The 17,180-nt window shown below is 36.4% G+C and overlaps 1 protein-coding gene across 4 annotated transcripts; it reads right to left on the bottom strand.

The window, feature by feature from the left end:
* Positions 1-853: 853 nt before the first annotated feature.
* LOC107785166 (putative acyl-activating enzyme 17, peroxisomal) lies at positions 854-16,827 on the bottom strand. Of its 4 annotated transcripts, none has more exons than XM_075256718.1 (14): positions 16,462-16,827; positions 10,068-10,197; positions 9,692-9,942; positions 8,488-8,692; positions 7,570-7,610; positions 7,370-7,495; positions 5,862-5,935; positions 5,216-5,436; positions 4,404-4,498; positions 3,919-4,135; positions 1,965-2,090; positions 1,785-1,883; positions 1,170-1,382; positions 854-1,099 (listed from the first exon to the last, which is right to left on the bottom strand). In XM_075256718.1, the coding sequence occupies exons 1-14, from the start codon at positions 16,725-16,727 to the stop codon at positions 995-997; spliced, it is 2,169 nt and encodes a 722-aa protein (XP_075112819.1). In that variant the 5' UTR covers positions 16,728-16,827; the 3' UTR covers positions 854-994. The 4 variants fall into 4 exon arrangements, with proteins under 4 accessions (XP_075112819.1, XP_075112818.1, XP_016461888.2 ...); XM_075256717.1 differs by having other exon boundaries at positions 5,862-5,938; XM_016606402.2 differs by lacking the exon at positions 16,462-16,827 and adding an exon at positions 13,418-13,567.
* Positions 16,828-17,180: the final 353 nt, after the last annotated feature.

The following is a 17,180-nucleotide window of genomic DNA, read 5'->3' on the forward strand; positions in this document are numbered from 1 at the left end:
TAACCCGTCATGGACCCAAACTGATTTTTTGATATAGACACCGCCCTTCTTACCCTCCTTTCCACCACTCTCTCCCAAACTTTCATGGTATGACTTATAACTTGTTTGGATGGTTGTTACCTATTGTATTGTATCGTATTGTTACTTTAAATACAGTGTTTGTTTTGATTGTTACTTAAATTTTATCGTATCGTATCTTAAATCCGTCGTTACATAACGATGAAATGTGCCACTTTATGCAACGACCGATTTGGTGTGGTCGCATCGTTACCTTGTCCTTTTCTCTCAATTTCACCCTTCATTTTTATTAAATAATTTTATTTTATCATTTACCCTACCTTTTTATATACCGCATCATAATTTTTCTTTATAATATTGCAAGCTTATTCATCATATTACTGGTGCGTGATAACATAAAACGACGACAAAACGACACAATCCATCCAAACATTATATTCATCAAACGATACAATACAGTACAGTACAATACAATACGATACATTATGAAACTATATAAAACAACCATCCAAACAAGTTGTTAGTAACTTGATACCCCTATAGTTAGTAAGTAGAGGAACAATGATTGAGAAAATTTAAAATTAATTGCTAAGTCAAATTTTGCTAAATTATTACACTATCACAATTTTAACATTAATGTTTAGTTTAAAAATCAAGTTTTTGTCAATATTTGCACTATCTAATTCAAACATTAATTTTAGGTTCAAAGTCAGCAAATTTCGGCTATTTGTGAATTTAGTCGAATGAAAAGATAGTCCATAATCTGTTTCGACCCTAAAAGCTAACTATAACAACAATAGTGAAAAGCTGAATTATGCTTGAAGAACTAGATATAGCAACAAACAAATATTAAATCAGATAGAATAACCCACCATTATTGACTAATTGTTTAAATACTTCATTATTCTCATAATAGTAGTTCTAATCAAACTAATATAATTACAAGTCAAATCAAGGGCCTACATAGTTGCATAGATCACAGTTTAGAGCCAATTTGAGAGAATTGGTGTCTCAAAACTCTTCTCATGACTTTATTTGTTGCTGTTCTTGGAAGGGAAGGGAGGGCTACTATATGTGAAACCTGCAATATTTAGGCCTGATAAGGGAAAATTCAACACTTAGCATTACCAAAGCTGAATATAAATGCATACCTTGAATAGAGGATTCAATTTCTTTTGCAAAGCTGAGTTGAAAGAGAACTTCAATGAATTCAAGTTGTGCTTTGACCCTTCAGAATCCTTAAATACAACGGCGATAACTAACTTATCAGGGCCACCTCCAGGAGGTGGTACCCCAATAGCTGCCGTCTCAAGGATAGTTTCAGCAACTGCATTACAAACTTTCTCAATCTCGACAGAACTTACCTGGCAAAACGAATCACAAGTTTCAGTTACGGGTAAGAGAGAAAACAATACATAAATTTGTCTGCAACTAATACAACTGATAAGCAAGAAGAGAAAACATGCATTTATTCATAAATATACACAGGTATAACAAGGATATAGATGTAATGAGCCAAGGACCACTTATTATGAGAATCTGAATTGATTAAATATATATCAAAATAGATTTTTTTTGTTTGGGAATGAGGAATATTATCTTTCTGCAAATGAAGCATATATCAGTTACATAAGCAGGATAGGTTCAACTGAAAAATTGATAAAATAGGAGTAGTCTCAAGTAATAATATTTATCAAATGAAGTCTTAAAACCAAAGAGACCCTAATTCATGATCTGTGAGTAACAATACAAGGTAAAGAGTAAACCTTCACACCCCCCAGATTCATGGTGTCATCTGCACGGCCATGTGCACGATAATAACCTCTAGAAGTACGCTCAAATACATCTCCATGTCTTCTCAGAACCTGCTAGGTGATGAGTAACTCATTAAGCAAACATGTAAGAAAGATTAAAGTATCATAGAATTAGAAATAATAACTAGCTACCTTTCCATTCCAAACTGGCATTCCTTTGAAGTAGACACCATAGTGGTCAGCATTCAGCAGTGTGCTCGACGCCCCAAGTAGAAGGGGACCAAGGGCCAGTTCACCAATCCCAGGAACATCTGATGGCTACAATTAAAGTTACAGCATTACTTTGAATGTATCGAATATCTTTAAAGGGCTACTTACAATATTTATCTTTCAATGTAAAATTTCAGCTTTTCATTTAGCAGCCATCAATTGCCATTAGCATACGTGCTCATCCCCCTATTGATTAGAACCCTGTACTTGACCATGAAAAGGGCATTTAGGTAAAGTTTGAAGTTTTCCTCATAACAGTATCTTTTTTTTTGGGGGAGAAGGCTTCCTACTCAACGGTAATTATGGCACCACTTTATGAATAAAAGGAAGCTCTCTTTCTTTACAACCCTCAACCACTCCACCTCCTCCCTCCCTCCCCTGCAAAGAAAAGAGGAGAATAAAGATCACTTCGCTGCAGTTTGAATGAACAGAATTCTACCCAATTCCCGCTACTCTTTCCTCTTTCCTACAATATTTCGTCCATGGCAATCCTTTTTCATGACATCTACTTTGCTTCAAGTGTTCTAACAGGATTTAACAAAGATGACACTATTTTAATTTGATTTCCACTTAAGGAATCAGGTCCACTGTCCAAGTCCTTCAAATTTTAATTCTCCCTAGGAGTTGACCAGCTTTGTCCATCTCCCATTAAGATATTTTTACTCTGAAGTTCATTTTCACCTGTTTCTAGCTCTACATTCAGCAATGGTTTCTTCCTGATCCATAATAACGGGTGGAAGATCTCGAAAATTGTCTTATGCTTCCTATTCACTCCATTTCTATTTTTCGAAAAGGAATTCACTTCAATTCTGTTACATTCTAAATTTTCTTCCATCTTCCACAGAAATTTGAATTTTTTCTGAAATTCTTCAAGTGCTTATCTGCCATACCATGTTTAGTGCCGAAGACTTCCTTATTACTCCATTCAGAATTCCCTTGCCATCAGAAATTTCTCCTTAATTTGTCCAACTGCTTAGCAACGACGGAAGTATAGAGTATAACGACTTACAGTATGAGGAGCTTTCGTCCAACACACTGTTCATGAGCGTGAGTCTCCCTTCCAGGGATGATTACTGCTTTTTCCATGCAGCTAACCTCCTTTAATAATTTTCAACTATCCCTGTGATAATGTAGATTGCTTGACTTTTACTCATAGCAAGCTAAGATATGCTATGGGAAATCTTTCAACCTTGCAACCCAGAATATTAGTAAAAACTTGGAAGTTTACTAAATTGGCTGGGAACAAGCTGATTTTTTATAAAAATAACATGTAAACCACAGACAACCAAAAACCAGAAAGACCACCTTAACATAATCTCTTTCAAACCATTTTCGTTATCCAACTCCAACTGCCAGATTGTCACTATATTTTATCACTTCTTAGGCAGTTGACTCTCTAACTTGAAAGGATGCTCCACTCTATTCACTTGGAATATGAGGTACATGCATGCCAAACATAAAAGGCAGATCAATGTACCAGAGCATTTTTAAGAACAGCTTAACAGCAGACAGATGCAATGGAATATTCTGCTCTTTATGTAAAAGCAGGGGACTGTTTGCTCATCTGACTTGGAATATTATGCAGTAACATATTATGTTTTCTAATACCAAAGGTTCTAACTTCAATACTATATCCAAGTATGCTAGAGATAGACAGAGCCCAGAAATAAGCACGATACTTTAGAGGAAGAGCCCCTAGATGCAGTATCAACAGAAGTTGAAATTTACCAAGAGCTAAGGCATTATAATGTTTGACAGCCTCCTACACGAGACCTGCAATGTTTGCATCTTAAAGAAAGAACTGATCTGTGCTGATGAACTCGTTTAATAAGAAAATCACTCTTTATTGTTTTGAGAAAGGGTGAAAGATACTTACTCTAGGGGACCCATCTTCGCCAATAATAAATAGACTACAACCCATAGCTGCTGTGCTAAAAGCAGATAAAGATTGTGGTTGCAACAACGAACCAGCAATAAATCCACCACCAATTTCTGTCCCACCACAGATCTCTATTACAGGCTTGTAATGAGCTCTTCCCATCAGCCAAAGGGATTCATCCACACCAGATGCTTCACCAGTGGAGGCAAAGCGGCTGCCATCATACATAACTAAATTAAGCTAGAAAAAGGTTGGAAGTATCTTTGGTGCGTGAGACATTTCAAGTTTCAACACGGATTATGGAAGTCAAATAAAATTCTAAAGAAACTCATTTCGTATAGATATGTCCAAGAGCACAGAGCAGTGTTTGCATGCAGGTCTAGGGGTAAAAAGAGAAGGCAACAAAATAACACATAATTTCATTAACAATACAGTGTCTCTGTAAAGACCTAACTATTTGAAAGATGCTTAAGAAGCATTACCAGATGGCTGACCAATCATAACCAGCAGTGCAATTTGTAGATTTCCATGTCCTCACAATACTTGGGACCACCCCAAGCATAGTTACTTTAGCATCCTAAAAATGTTTTTGAGAATTTTAGATGGCAAAAAATGGTAGAATTCATAAAAGGGAAAATGTCAAGAGAAGCGAGCTTGTAGATAGTAAAACCTATTTTTCAATCTAAGATCATTTGGGATGGATCTAGCTTTGAGAAATCACAAGTTAATAATTGATAGCATTAGAGGGAAAAAAAGGAACGATGTCCAAAATACTACTCCCTCCGTTTCAATTTATGTGAACCTATTTCCTTTTTGGTCCGTGCCAAAAAGAATGACCCCTTTCCTTATTTGGAAACAATTTACCTTTATGCAATGATTTATAGCCACACAAAATTTATGTGCCTCATTTTACACCACAAGTTCAAAAGTTTTCTTTCTTTTCTTAAACTCCGTGCCCAGTCAAATGGGTTCACATAAAGTGAAACGGAGGGAGTACTACTAATTACAGAGTTGGTCCTAGGTTGTATTGGCATAAATGCTTAGTTTGCTGTTATATCTACTTGGTCCAGCAAGCGCGCCACCTCAAGTTTGTACAAGTCCTCTGACCATCTAGCTTGAAGTATTGAGTGTTATTTAGAGAGTTCCTTGCTTTACGTAAGGCCAATCAGGTATGCAACTAGTGAGATTCATAAAATTTGTGTTTTACAAATCAAAGTTGTTTGTCATCATCACCATCACCACCACAACTGATTCCGTAATTGAAGTGAGTCTACAGTGTTAGATTGCATCAAACCTGCACAAACTTAGCAAAGCCAGAGCCAAGGGGGGACCCATTGTGTAAGGCCATGGTTGCTCCATTCAGAAGAGTGCAGTAAATTAGGAAAGGGCCCATCATCCATCCAAGATTAGTCGGCCAGGCCACCACATCACCTTTGCCAATGTTCAAGTGGGACCATCCATCAGCAGCTGCCTTAAGGGGTGTAGTGGTAGTCCACGGAATCGCCTTTGGTTCCCCTAAAACACATTTATAGAGGGTAAATGTAATAATCTTGTATTTGTAGTTCTACTCTACAAATTCTTTTTTAATCCTTCATGAATGGGTCGACTAAGCAGCTTTTACATTATTCTCATACCAATACTTAAAAATGAATTCTACAAGGACACTAGAAAAAAACTGAAAATCTTTTCCCGTAAGTATCATGAAAATTCTTCAGTAAATATGGGAGAGAAAAGAAAGGGTCCTCTTATTATAAGGTAAGATATTATTGATAAGGTAGAAAGGGTCCCCCTTTCCTTCCATGAGAGAGAATAATGAACATACACATTAACAGTGGAACCATAAAATAATTTTAACCGGTCCCTGAATTTCGAGAAAACTTTTACCCCAGTACAGAGAATAAGTGAACAAGACAGAATACTTGCAATGGATATCAAAATACCTGTCGTGCCAGAAGAGAAAAGGATATTTGTGAATGCTTCAGCAGGTAGTTCCACCCCAATATACTCAAACTTCCTGCTTTTTAAAGAGAGAGAGAGAGCAACAATTTTTATTCCAGAGCCAGATCTACTTTAGCTAGTGTAGAGTTTATACTTAGTTATTTATAACCAGAGTCAAGGTAGCGGCTTAGATGGTAAAAGATCCGATTAGGCAATTAGCAGGATTGAGGAAGAATAGGTTTGTAAACAAGACCTCAATTTGGGTAAAGGACTATTATTAATGCTTCCCTATTTGGATGTCCTCTTGGGCATAAGCATAAACTTTTCTTTTTGCAGAGTTGGCTATTGCTATCTATGATAGTAAAGCTGGAACTGTATTGGTTGCCTTAGTAAGTAGTCACCTACTAATTAACTTGCGTAATCTCTATTCTCTGCATTCATCAAGGAACAAAAAGATTTTTTTTTATTTCTGCTGCTATTGTAGAAGTGCAGGTTCAGATGGTGGAGTGAAGCTATTTGGGGTTATTGCTGCTGATGGCTCGATTTCTGATGATCTACAAGTCATTAAAGCTGGCTGCGCAAAGTTACTTGCACCCTTTCCTACAGGTAATATCTTCAAGGAATTTGATTGTACGACAACAATTGTGCCTCAATCACAAGCCAATTGGAGTCGGTTATATCACTGACCATGTCGCTGCACTTCAGTCCAAAGAATTTGAGGGTATAGTCGGGAAAAAAAGAAGAGAAGTTTCCTTTGTTAAACATGTCACTGGTTTATTGATACATTTTTTTCGCGTAATTGACCAAGTCTAATTGAGGGGATAAAATGCACAGGTTGCATGTTCCACGTTGAGAGAGGGCTAATGAGTTTTGAGCTTCCCATAAACAAGATTGAAGTAAAAATGTGCCATGGTTACCTCACAGGATTGGTAGGAAGTATAAGAATCTTTGATGTCTTATGATCAGCTAGGTAGTGATAAAGCAAGAAAGTTATATACAATCAAACCTCTCTATAACAACCTCGTTTGTTCCGAATATTTTTGGATGTTATAGCGAAGTGCTGTTAATTGTTATAGAGAACATATATTATAACATAACATAAATATCGGTTCCGGAAAAGCTTGGCTTTTATAGTGAAGTGTTGTTATATATAAGGATGCTGTTATAGAAAGGTCTGACTGTATACATAGTTGTTTATTTCAAAACAATTACTCTATACCGCTTGAGAGTCTTGTCAGACATGGAATGATTTTGAGCATGTTTAACGCGTAAATAGTCTTCAAGAAGTTAGGATAAGGGTGAAATTCTTGGTTGCTAATATTGAGTTGAGCTTAAAGGAAGAAGCGAGGATTCATATCTACAACCCAACTTGTTGGGACTGAGGCGTAGTTGTTGTTGTTGTATGGAACAGTTAGATAGATGTAAATCATTAATGAAGCAAAATCCAACTTTAGCTATCAAAAAGAAGGAATTAAAGCCATAAAATGACGTCAGAAAGATGAGTGCTTACTTAGATTCGTCTACTCTTTCTAGGAATTCATGCCATGAAATGTCACCATCACGCAATTTTATGCTCGAGGTGGAGCTTCTATTCGGAATTACAATTGCTATTGGTGATTGAGCATCAATGACTTTGCTGCAGGTTTGAAATGTAAGTTAGGAAGGTGAAACAAATAAATAGAACAAAATGACAAAGGAGTGGGATATCACCTGTACAGTGGTAGTTTTTTTCCGCCACGGCTAATGAAATCCTAGGAATATGGTCAACCAAAAGAGTTTTAGCCAATGAGTGAGAGAGAGAAAGAGAGATCAAATACAAAGAGTTCAGTGACTGAAAGTCCAGTCAGAATTCCGAAGGATAAAGAACAGCCTTCAAGATAAATTCAAACAATCTCAGAGAACAACAACAACAACAACAACAACAACCCAGTATAATCCCACTTAGTGGGGTCTGGGGAGGGTAGTGTGTACGCAGACCTTACCCCTACCTTGGGGTAGAGAGGCTGTTTCGTAATAATGTTGAAATCAATTGTTTGGACAAGAGGGGTTGCTCTGATGGTAAGCAACCTCCACTTCCAACCAAGAGGTTGTGAGTTCGAGTCTCCCCAAGAGCAAGGTGGGAAGTTCTTGGAGGGAAGGATGCCGGGGGTCTATTTGGAAACAGCCTCTCTACCCCAGGGTAGGGGTAAGGTCTGCGTACACACTACCCTCCCCAGACCCCACTAAGTGGGATTATACTGGGTTGTTGTTGTTGTTGTTGTTAAGGTTCACGTACTTACCTTTGTCATTTTTCACTATAACATATGACTTCAATATGTGCAATGTTTACTCTTGAAAGAGGAATTAACCATTAACTATAGATTCTCTGTGAGAAGCCCAGAAGTTCAGATCTACAAAGCTGAGATCCCAGGAAGTTAGGTTACATAGCTTACCTCTAAATCTGAAAAATAAGTGCATTCATGTCCAACTTTCTCAAAGCCACACACATTTAGCACTCTCATATGTAATGTGTTTATCACCAACCCTACTGCAATCACTAGGTTGCCTATGATACCATGGATCGGATAATAGTTCTGGTTATGCAGTCACATATTTTTGTTTATTTCCAGAAGGACAAATAGGATCAACCTGAGTGAAAATAGCCTTTGCTTTTGATATCACGAGTCTCGTCGAAATTTCATTTGGCGCAAAACTGTCAGCAATTGAGACAACCATATAACCAGCAATAACGACTGCCAAGTAGATCACCACGGAATTGACATCCATTGGCATATCTATGGCAATTGCAGATCCTTTTTTCAATCCCAGTGTATCAATGGCATATGCGACTCTCCTGTGATTTTAAAAAGCGCTTTACAATTAATATCCATAACTCATAACACCAGATGAAGCAAATATCTTCCAAATTGCCAGAAGTCATATTCTTTTTCTTCTTGGCAGCAAAGTCAAAAAATTGTTCCAAATTTCACGTACTAAGTATCTTTTCTTTTTTGGAAAAAAGTACTGAATCTTCAGTTAAAAAAAAGGTTGCCACTACATAGGTTTCATATTATTGAAGGTAGCATTTATCTGTTTTAGGCAAAATCAGATTGGTCAACCTCAAAAATCTCCGAATTCTCTTCTTTATTCACAACAAGCACGGAGGCAGATATCTCAAATCACATCACATCGCATAAACTTTCTATGCCAGAGTTGGACGACTCTAAAGTTTTAGAAGACATAACCCAGTGGATACAAACACAACATGTTTTAAGGCTTCTCTAGCCAATGCAATGTGCAAAAAGATATGATTTCTTCCTTCAAAAGTGCCTTTCATGAGGAATTAAGGAAACATGGAAAAGCATTTGCTACATCTTGTTTTCATGTGCAAACTCCTAATCCCCTCCCCCTAAAACCCCTGCCCAGGCAGAAGTTAATAGTGGCCTATTCCCACTTTACACCTTTGATGATTTGAACATCTAACCTCCTTGCTCGACATGAAAAGCATTTTTTTTGTGTGTGTGTTTTCAATGTGGAAAGCTCTTGCCACTAAGTAAACCTCGCTTTTCTTGTTGATAGAGTACATCTTAGCATTTTTTCCAGATATGTGACATGACCAGAGTTGAGTCACCATAAAGTCATGAACTGCCAGCAGAATTTGCTGTACGTACGACGTATAAAAGGAAAAACATTTTGTGATGCACATAATGATATATTTGAGTTCATGCAGCAGGAAGTCTCATTGGAACGTTTACACAGACCAAAATAACAGCACAAATATTCCAACTTGAAATCAAATCGAGATACATACTACAACTCAATTTATAATGCACAATAACAAAAGCCTTTGTACCATACTGCTGATCTTAGTTCCTCAAGAGCCAATTTGGTAACAGGTGCCTCACCATCTCCTTCATCGCGAGTTATCACAACTACGTCACTTAAGCTCCTATTTCCAATCAAACTCAAGCAATTCTCTGCAGGATTGAAACATGCTCCAGGAAGCCACTGACCACCAGGGTGCAACGGAGTTTCACGCAAAATACATTCAGGACTAACAGAGAAAGAAATATTCATTTCCTCCAGTATGATCTTCCAGTAGAACTACAAAGATATTTTGATAAGGAAAAATTCCCAGTAAAAAAGAAAGGAGAACAGGCATCCAATTTTACTCATTCACAAATAAGAAATTAAAGTTGCAAGTAGCAAAAGCCAAAAGATAAAAGTACCTCCAAGTTTGAGACTGAAAATTCTTGAAAATCAGAAAAGCTTGAAATGGGATCCTTATAACTTGATCCTAATAACTCTTTTCCTCGGCGCTCCAATAACTTACCGATGTTAGTCAACTTAGCAGCTTCCCTGTGCCAGGAGTAAGTAACATATCATTGTTTAACCTAAAAAATGGTTTTCAAGGTCAAAGCAATAATTTTATATGACGGGCCACAAGCAACCGATTCAATCCGAAAGATATAAAATTTCGTTAATACAACGTGATAGAGAAGTGAGAAATAAATTCAATGACAGATAATATAATAAAAATAAAGCAGAGAAGAAGAATTCTTATTGAATGATCCTTGATAGGATAATAAGCCGAACAGAGCTTGAAGGGCCGAACTATGGCTAACTTGGGAGTAAGATGCTATAAATTACAATGTATAGAATTGTAGAGAAAAAAATTAGATTCCCCTGATGGTGGTAAAAGTATGTCTATTTATAGGGCTAAATCTAAGTAACTAGTCTCCTTAAATTATGGGTCCATTATGAGCATTTACTCAATCCATCAATTACTTTTGGAAGATTTGTAACAACTGTGTAAATGCTGGAATTCCGTAACTGATGAGTTCCATAACTGATGAGTTAATTCTGTAATTAATGAGTCAATCCCGTGCCTGTTGAGTCAATCCCCTGCCTGTTTTGGGCTATTTCATGATGATCAGTTCCGGGGCTAACATGCACGGTATGAGTATGTTCGGTCCGGGGGTGTTTTACATATCATCTTTACATGTCATTCTTCACTTTTCTTCAAACTTTACTGACACGTGTCGCCATTTAATAGACCCACATGGTGAGTCTAATTTTTACTAATACATAGTCCCCCCACTTTCCGGTTACTCAATATGATGTGACCGGGAAGTGGAAGATTTTATCCTTTTCATCCTTACCTCTGCCTCATTAAAAACCTTGCCAGAAAACCCCAATAAGAACAAAAACCGGACGAAGGAAAAAAGAGTGCAGAACTTAGAGATTCAGATAATAACTCCACCGCTTATGTTCCTTTCGTCAATAAACGATTGGTTTACCCTTGTCTTGTTTCGGGGTTTGAAGACAAATCTTTGCCTTATGTTTGCAAAGTTTGTTATATAAATTTCGGCTTTATTTTCTGCCTATTTTAATGTTTGGGATTTTGTTTCACCCTTTAACTTTGCATTAAAAATGCTTCAATGCTCCGTGACTTTTTTTGAATAAGCACGAATTATAAAAGACGGCCCTTTTATGAACGACACTTAATGAAGAAGACGTCTCAACTTCGTAATGGTATAAATATACAAAAGAGAGATAGGTTTTCACATGTTTTTCTTTAACAATGTTTTGAAGAAAGTTTTTACCTTTAACTTTCATAACATTTCACATGTGTTTGTGTATCGTCTATAACTCATTTTGCAACTGTTTTTTCTTTTAACAGATTCGATATAAGCTTGCACTCGTAACTGTTTTTCTTTTGCAACAGTTTTTTTTTGAATTAGTACAAGGAGATAACTATTTTTGTTTACAACAGTTTTAAATATAAGGGTATGAATTTTTACCCATAACTGTTTTTATTGATAACAGTTTTCAAATGAATACAAGGGTAATGCTTTTTCATCCGTAACTGTTTTCAGTTACAACAGTTTTTGAATAAATACAAAGATGTGCATTTTTACCCGTAACTAATATTCTGCCTTTAACCTTTTTTGAAACATTCGTTTATATTTACGAATATGTTTTCAAAGGTTTTCGAGTCAGGCTTGTGTTTTTGGCTCGTGACTTTGCTCTTAACTTTCGATTTGTTGGGTAGACCTTTAGGCTTGACTTGAATTTTGATTTTTCTAGTCTTCTTTGCTTTCCATATATATAGTCCCCAAGTGTTAGAGCTTTGAAGTATGAAATCTCGAGCATTTGACTATTCCTTCCATGTGGTCCATTTCCTGAAAAGGAAAAACATACGGGACTCGGAGGTAAATTTTTTAGATGATGACTGCTTAACCCTTTTTTTTTATCAAAAGGGTTGTAATCTAGACCGGAAATAATACAGTGTTCCTCGTGTCTTTCGGGTCCAATATCATCATTTGGTATTTTAGAGAATTTATCCGAGTACAATTTTTTTTTTTGGCACTTTAGAAAATTATTTGAGTGCTTATACTTAGTCTTTTAGACTTAAAATATATATTTGGATGCATCGTTACATGTGCGATGTCTTAATGTTGCACCTTTGGGTGTCTAACTTTTATATAAAAGAGGGCTTAGTAGATTTGTCCTGAAGAGACATTTAATCTGATTGGATTTTGAACCTAAATTGGAGTATATGAACATACTTCCAAGTAGAGAGGGACACATGTCCGAAATAATATTTGAGATTTTTATTTATATATACGGGATAATCGATCCGAGGCATAATACAATTAGCCATTAAGAAAGGCTTAGATATTTAGCTTGAATGGTCGTTGTTGGACCGAATATAAATCATGTATTTGTTCAAAGTGAACTTTATTCTGGTGGCATATTTGCATACCTTTATCTTGACTTAGATGTAAAAACTCTCGTTTTTTATAGTGGGATTCTTGACTCTGACATGGAGTTCTCGATCCTTTTTGTATAGTATATGTATTTTTGAAGAACTCATTCAACACTGTTTGAAGTGTTTATGTTTGATATGAGCAAGACAACTAATTGAGTTGAGATGGTAATTAATGTCGGAATACTCTTAGGAATTCTATCTCCCAAGGCAATTGCTTGTATCACTTCTTATAATGTCAGGTCAAATTGACGAATCTTCAAGTATAAGTAATCTCCCTAGTGTTTGAGTTTTGAGGTATGAGAACTCAAACACTGGAATCATAATTTGACAGTCTGCAGTTTAATAGTCCCCAGTAGGATAGTTAGTTTCGATATTGATGGACTTTCAAATGGTCCAGTTCCAACATAGGGACGGTACCGAAGCTCTTTTTATCAAATATTTTGTACTCTGGCCGGGAACTACGGAGGTTCCAAAATGTTGTCGAGGATCATGCCATATCTTGATTTGAGCTATTCATACTGACTTTGATGAGTTTTTGATTTGAAGCCTTATTACCGGAGTAATTTTCACTGCTTTCTTTATAAATTTCTCGCATCATATATTTTGTTTGTTTGGTCCATGTGGCATTTTAGCTTTTGGAGCCTTGAATATTCTCAAAAATAATTCTCCTCCAACAAGGCAGGTAGTACGGGATGAGACGCACTCAGAGTTATCGAGAGCATGCTTATCTTTGGGTAAAGTCTCATTCTGCAAGTAATAAATGAATTTATTATGCCAATTCCAAAATTAATTAGTCAGGCTTACCTCATTTTCATTCTAATTGATGATAGATCAGGAATCGCCTAAATAAGAGATGGCTCGATCCCGAGACTGCTTGATCCGGAAACGATATTTCTGAATAAGTGCCCAGAGTTGCTTTCTAAGTCAGTGATATCAGCAGTAGATCTGAGACTAACACATCCGGCTCGATTTTCTTGGGCTGCATAGTTTTCTTGGATTTGATAAATCGTTAAATCAATATTTTTGCTCTGAGTCCCCAAGCTAATTTAAGCCTTGTAGCATATGCTTCATACCCTGCTTTGTTGTTAGTAATAAAATAACTTTTATGAATTATCTAACTACTTTCCTTGATAGGCATTAAGCATTGCCCCTAACATTTATGAATTATCTAACTACTTTCCCTGATAGGCATTAAGCATTGCCCCTAACTCGGGAAGTTTAGTACTTGTGGACCTAATTGTGTGGAAGGTCCAGATCCCGAGAATTATCCCAGAAATAACATGTTCGGGTAATATGTTCGAGCTAAGATTAATCATGAAATCTACTAAATTTGTGATTTTATAGTCGTACGTGGCTGATAAATAATATCATATTCACTTAGTTCGACTACTCATTTAGCTAGCCTTCTTGACAGTTCATATTTATGCAAAATATTACGTAATAAAAATATAGTGACTATGGGAATTTAATGACATTGAAAATAAGGCCTTAGATTTAAGGAAACTACAATTAATGCCAACTTATCAAAATGTAGATATGTAGTTTCCGTATCTAAGAGCATTTTATAATAGATAGGAGAATGTGTACCTTTATCTTCTTGAATTAAAATTGCATTTGCCGAGACATTCGAGATAATTTTGTGTACCGGCAATCATCTTTCTCCTCGAAATTTTGAAAGTAATGATGCGTTGTTGTTAGATAGCAAGTTCGAATGATTCAACTTTTCGGACTAAACCGATCTTTCAAAGTTTTGTAACTTTATCTTTTATTATTTGACTCTAGTTTCTTCTTTTGCTTGACCGGATTATACCACGGGTCAATATTGAGCATATAAACCTTTTCCTCCGGTGGTACACCTGCTATGTTAGCATGGAGGCAAGCAAAGCAATTTTTTTTAGCATGTAAAAGTTTAATCACCTTACCTTTAAATTTGGTGTCGAGTCTCGACCAACGTAAACCTTCTTATTTGGGAAGTCAATGATAATTTCTAGTTCTTCAGCATTTGATCTCGTGGCTTCTGATGCCTTCGGTCCAATGATTGCTTCCGAAAATATTTGTATAATTGTCCAAAGTTATTAATGAACCTTCCTTTCTCGTGTCTATTCCATCCCGCAGCTATCTTTTCTTTTTCATTTGTTAGGTGTGGTATCTTTGTAAGCAATCTCGTGGGTGTTTTACCCATGTTCTTCCTAATCTTCATTCTTCTCCTGTGAAATTTTACAATTTAGTAAGGTAATTCCTTACCTGTTCGGGCAGATCCGGATCTTTTCCAGCCCGTGAAGAAAATCTCGTATCTCTTTGCTCGGACCTGTTTTTTTTAGATTTTTGCGTTTAGATTCGGATCACCCAAGAATCACATCTGCTTGATCTCCGGACCTATTTTTGACTTTCAATTGAATGAACATATCTTCCTCTATTCGAAGTTTTGTATTATATCGAATGTAAATTTTACTCCTTAGTTCCGGGAAGGTCCGGCGTTATTCTTCTAACTCCTCCAATCGGATCCGAAATCACCTCAGTTTGGTTTTCGAACCTGGTGTATCTGAACGTCCTATTCCGGAACTGTTTCGTACAGATCCGTTATAATCAGTTTTTGTACTGATAGTTGCGGTACCAATATATCGATGTACATTCTCCATTTTTCTCTGTTTCTCATTATCATGGCTATTCTTCCCTTTTTATTTTGCATGGCAAAGCCATCTCCAACTTGGTTGTCCTCAACTGTGTTGATTGGTAAATTTCGGCCATGATGAAGGTATAAACTGAAAACAAGCGAATATTAACAAAAATTATTACTATCTTTGGATGAATAGCAAATTTACTTGAGTTCCCGGTAACGGAACCAAACTGTTTAACCTAAAAAATGGTTTTCAAGGTCAAAACAATAATTTTATATGACGGGCCACAAGCAACCGATTCAATCCGAAAAATATAAAATTTCGTTAATACAACGTGATAGAGAAGTGAGAAATAAATTCAATGACAGATAATATAATAAAAATAAAGCAGAGAAGAAGAATTCTTATTGAATGATCCTTGATAGGATAATAAGCCGAACAGAGCTTGAAGGGCCGAACTATGGCTAACTTGGGAGTAAGATGCTATAAATTACAATGTATAGAATTGTAGAGAAGAAAATTAGATTCTCCTGATGGTGGTAAAAGTATGTCTATTTATAGGGCTAAATCTAAGTAACTAGTCTCCTTGAATTATGGGTCCATTATGAGCATTTACTCAATCCATCAATTACTTTTGGAAGATTTGTAACAACTGTGTAAATGCTGGAATTCCGTAACTGATGAGTTCCATAACTGATGAGTTAATTATGTAATTAATGAGTCAATCTTGTGCCTATTGAGTCAATCTCGTGCCTGTTGAGTCAATCTTGTGCCTGTTAAGTCAATCCCGTGCCTGTTGAGTCAATCCCCTGCCTGTTTTGGGCTATTTCATGATGATCAGTTCCGGGGCTAACATGCACGGTATGAGTATGTTCGGTCCGGGGTGTTTTACATATCATCTTTACATGTCATTCTTCACGTTTCTTCAAACTTTACTGACACGTGTCGCCATTTAATAGACCCACATGGTGAGTCTAATTTTTACTAATACAATCATAAGTTCAAATCTTGGGCAACTGAACATAACCATTCAGCAACTTCCCACAAAGGGAACTTTTTTTCTTCTGATAGGTACTTCCCAGGAAGGAAATTAACACTAAGTTCATAGTAGACTAAGGTGTATCCCAAATAAAGACCCAACTTTTTTCGTAGTAAAAGAACATTTATCAGTTGTTAGCCTTACTTTATCAAATTCCTAAACTAAAAACGGAAAGACAGAAGAATACTAACGGATCGGGCAACCAAGCAGGAGGGTCGGGTCCAAAGTTGATGTAACAGCCATAGTACATCATCTGATGGAAAGAGAAAGGAATGTCCGGAGTAAGGAGGTGTTGGGATATGTGCTGCCATGTCTTGGTAGCGTCAGCACCGTAAGTAGCAACTATCTCCGTGAGCTTAAGGTGGAGTTGGGCGGCTGCGTCAGAGGAGATTCCCAGTGCCTGGATGTTCTCGACTGTGATTGAGTGCAGAGGTTTGTAATCTTGATGATGAGCCATGGGAGTGAAAATGAGCGTTCTTTCGAGTTTTTTCTCACGTCTCCGCTAACATGTGTCGTACTGCGTTAATCTGGGTTGTCCATTGCTTCCTATATGTTTGTTTTTTTCAATCGATCCCCCACACTTTATAGAATAACAAAAGTAGGCAGAGGCTGATGTATGTTTTTTGAAAATTGATTTATTTTCTGAAAAATAATATTAAAAAAAATAGTTTTTGATGTTTGGTTACAAAGTTAAAAATATTTATTAAAGATTAATAATAATATTAGCAAATTAAATATATTTTATTTGAGCTTTTAAGTATTAAAATTTGAAAATAATAAGTGTGTTTAGAGTATGATAGGAAGTTAAGAATTGTGAAGCAAAATGACTTATGTCAAAAAATAAGGTGTCATTTTTCTGCTTTTGATTAGAAATAGAAAATATTTCAGGACAATCAAACATCAAAATAAC

The sequence above is a fragment of the Nicotiana tabacum genome, chromosome 6 (assembly GCF_000715075.1).
Source record: "Nicotiana tabacum cultivar K326 chromosome 6, ASM71507v2, whole genome shotgun sequence".
Classification (NCBI taxonomy): domain Eukaryota; kingdom Viridiplantae; phylum Streptophyta; class Magnoliopsida; order Solanales; family Solanaceae; genus Nicotiana; species Nicotiana tabacum.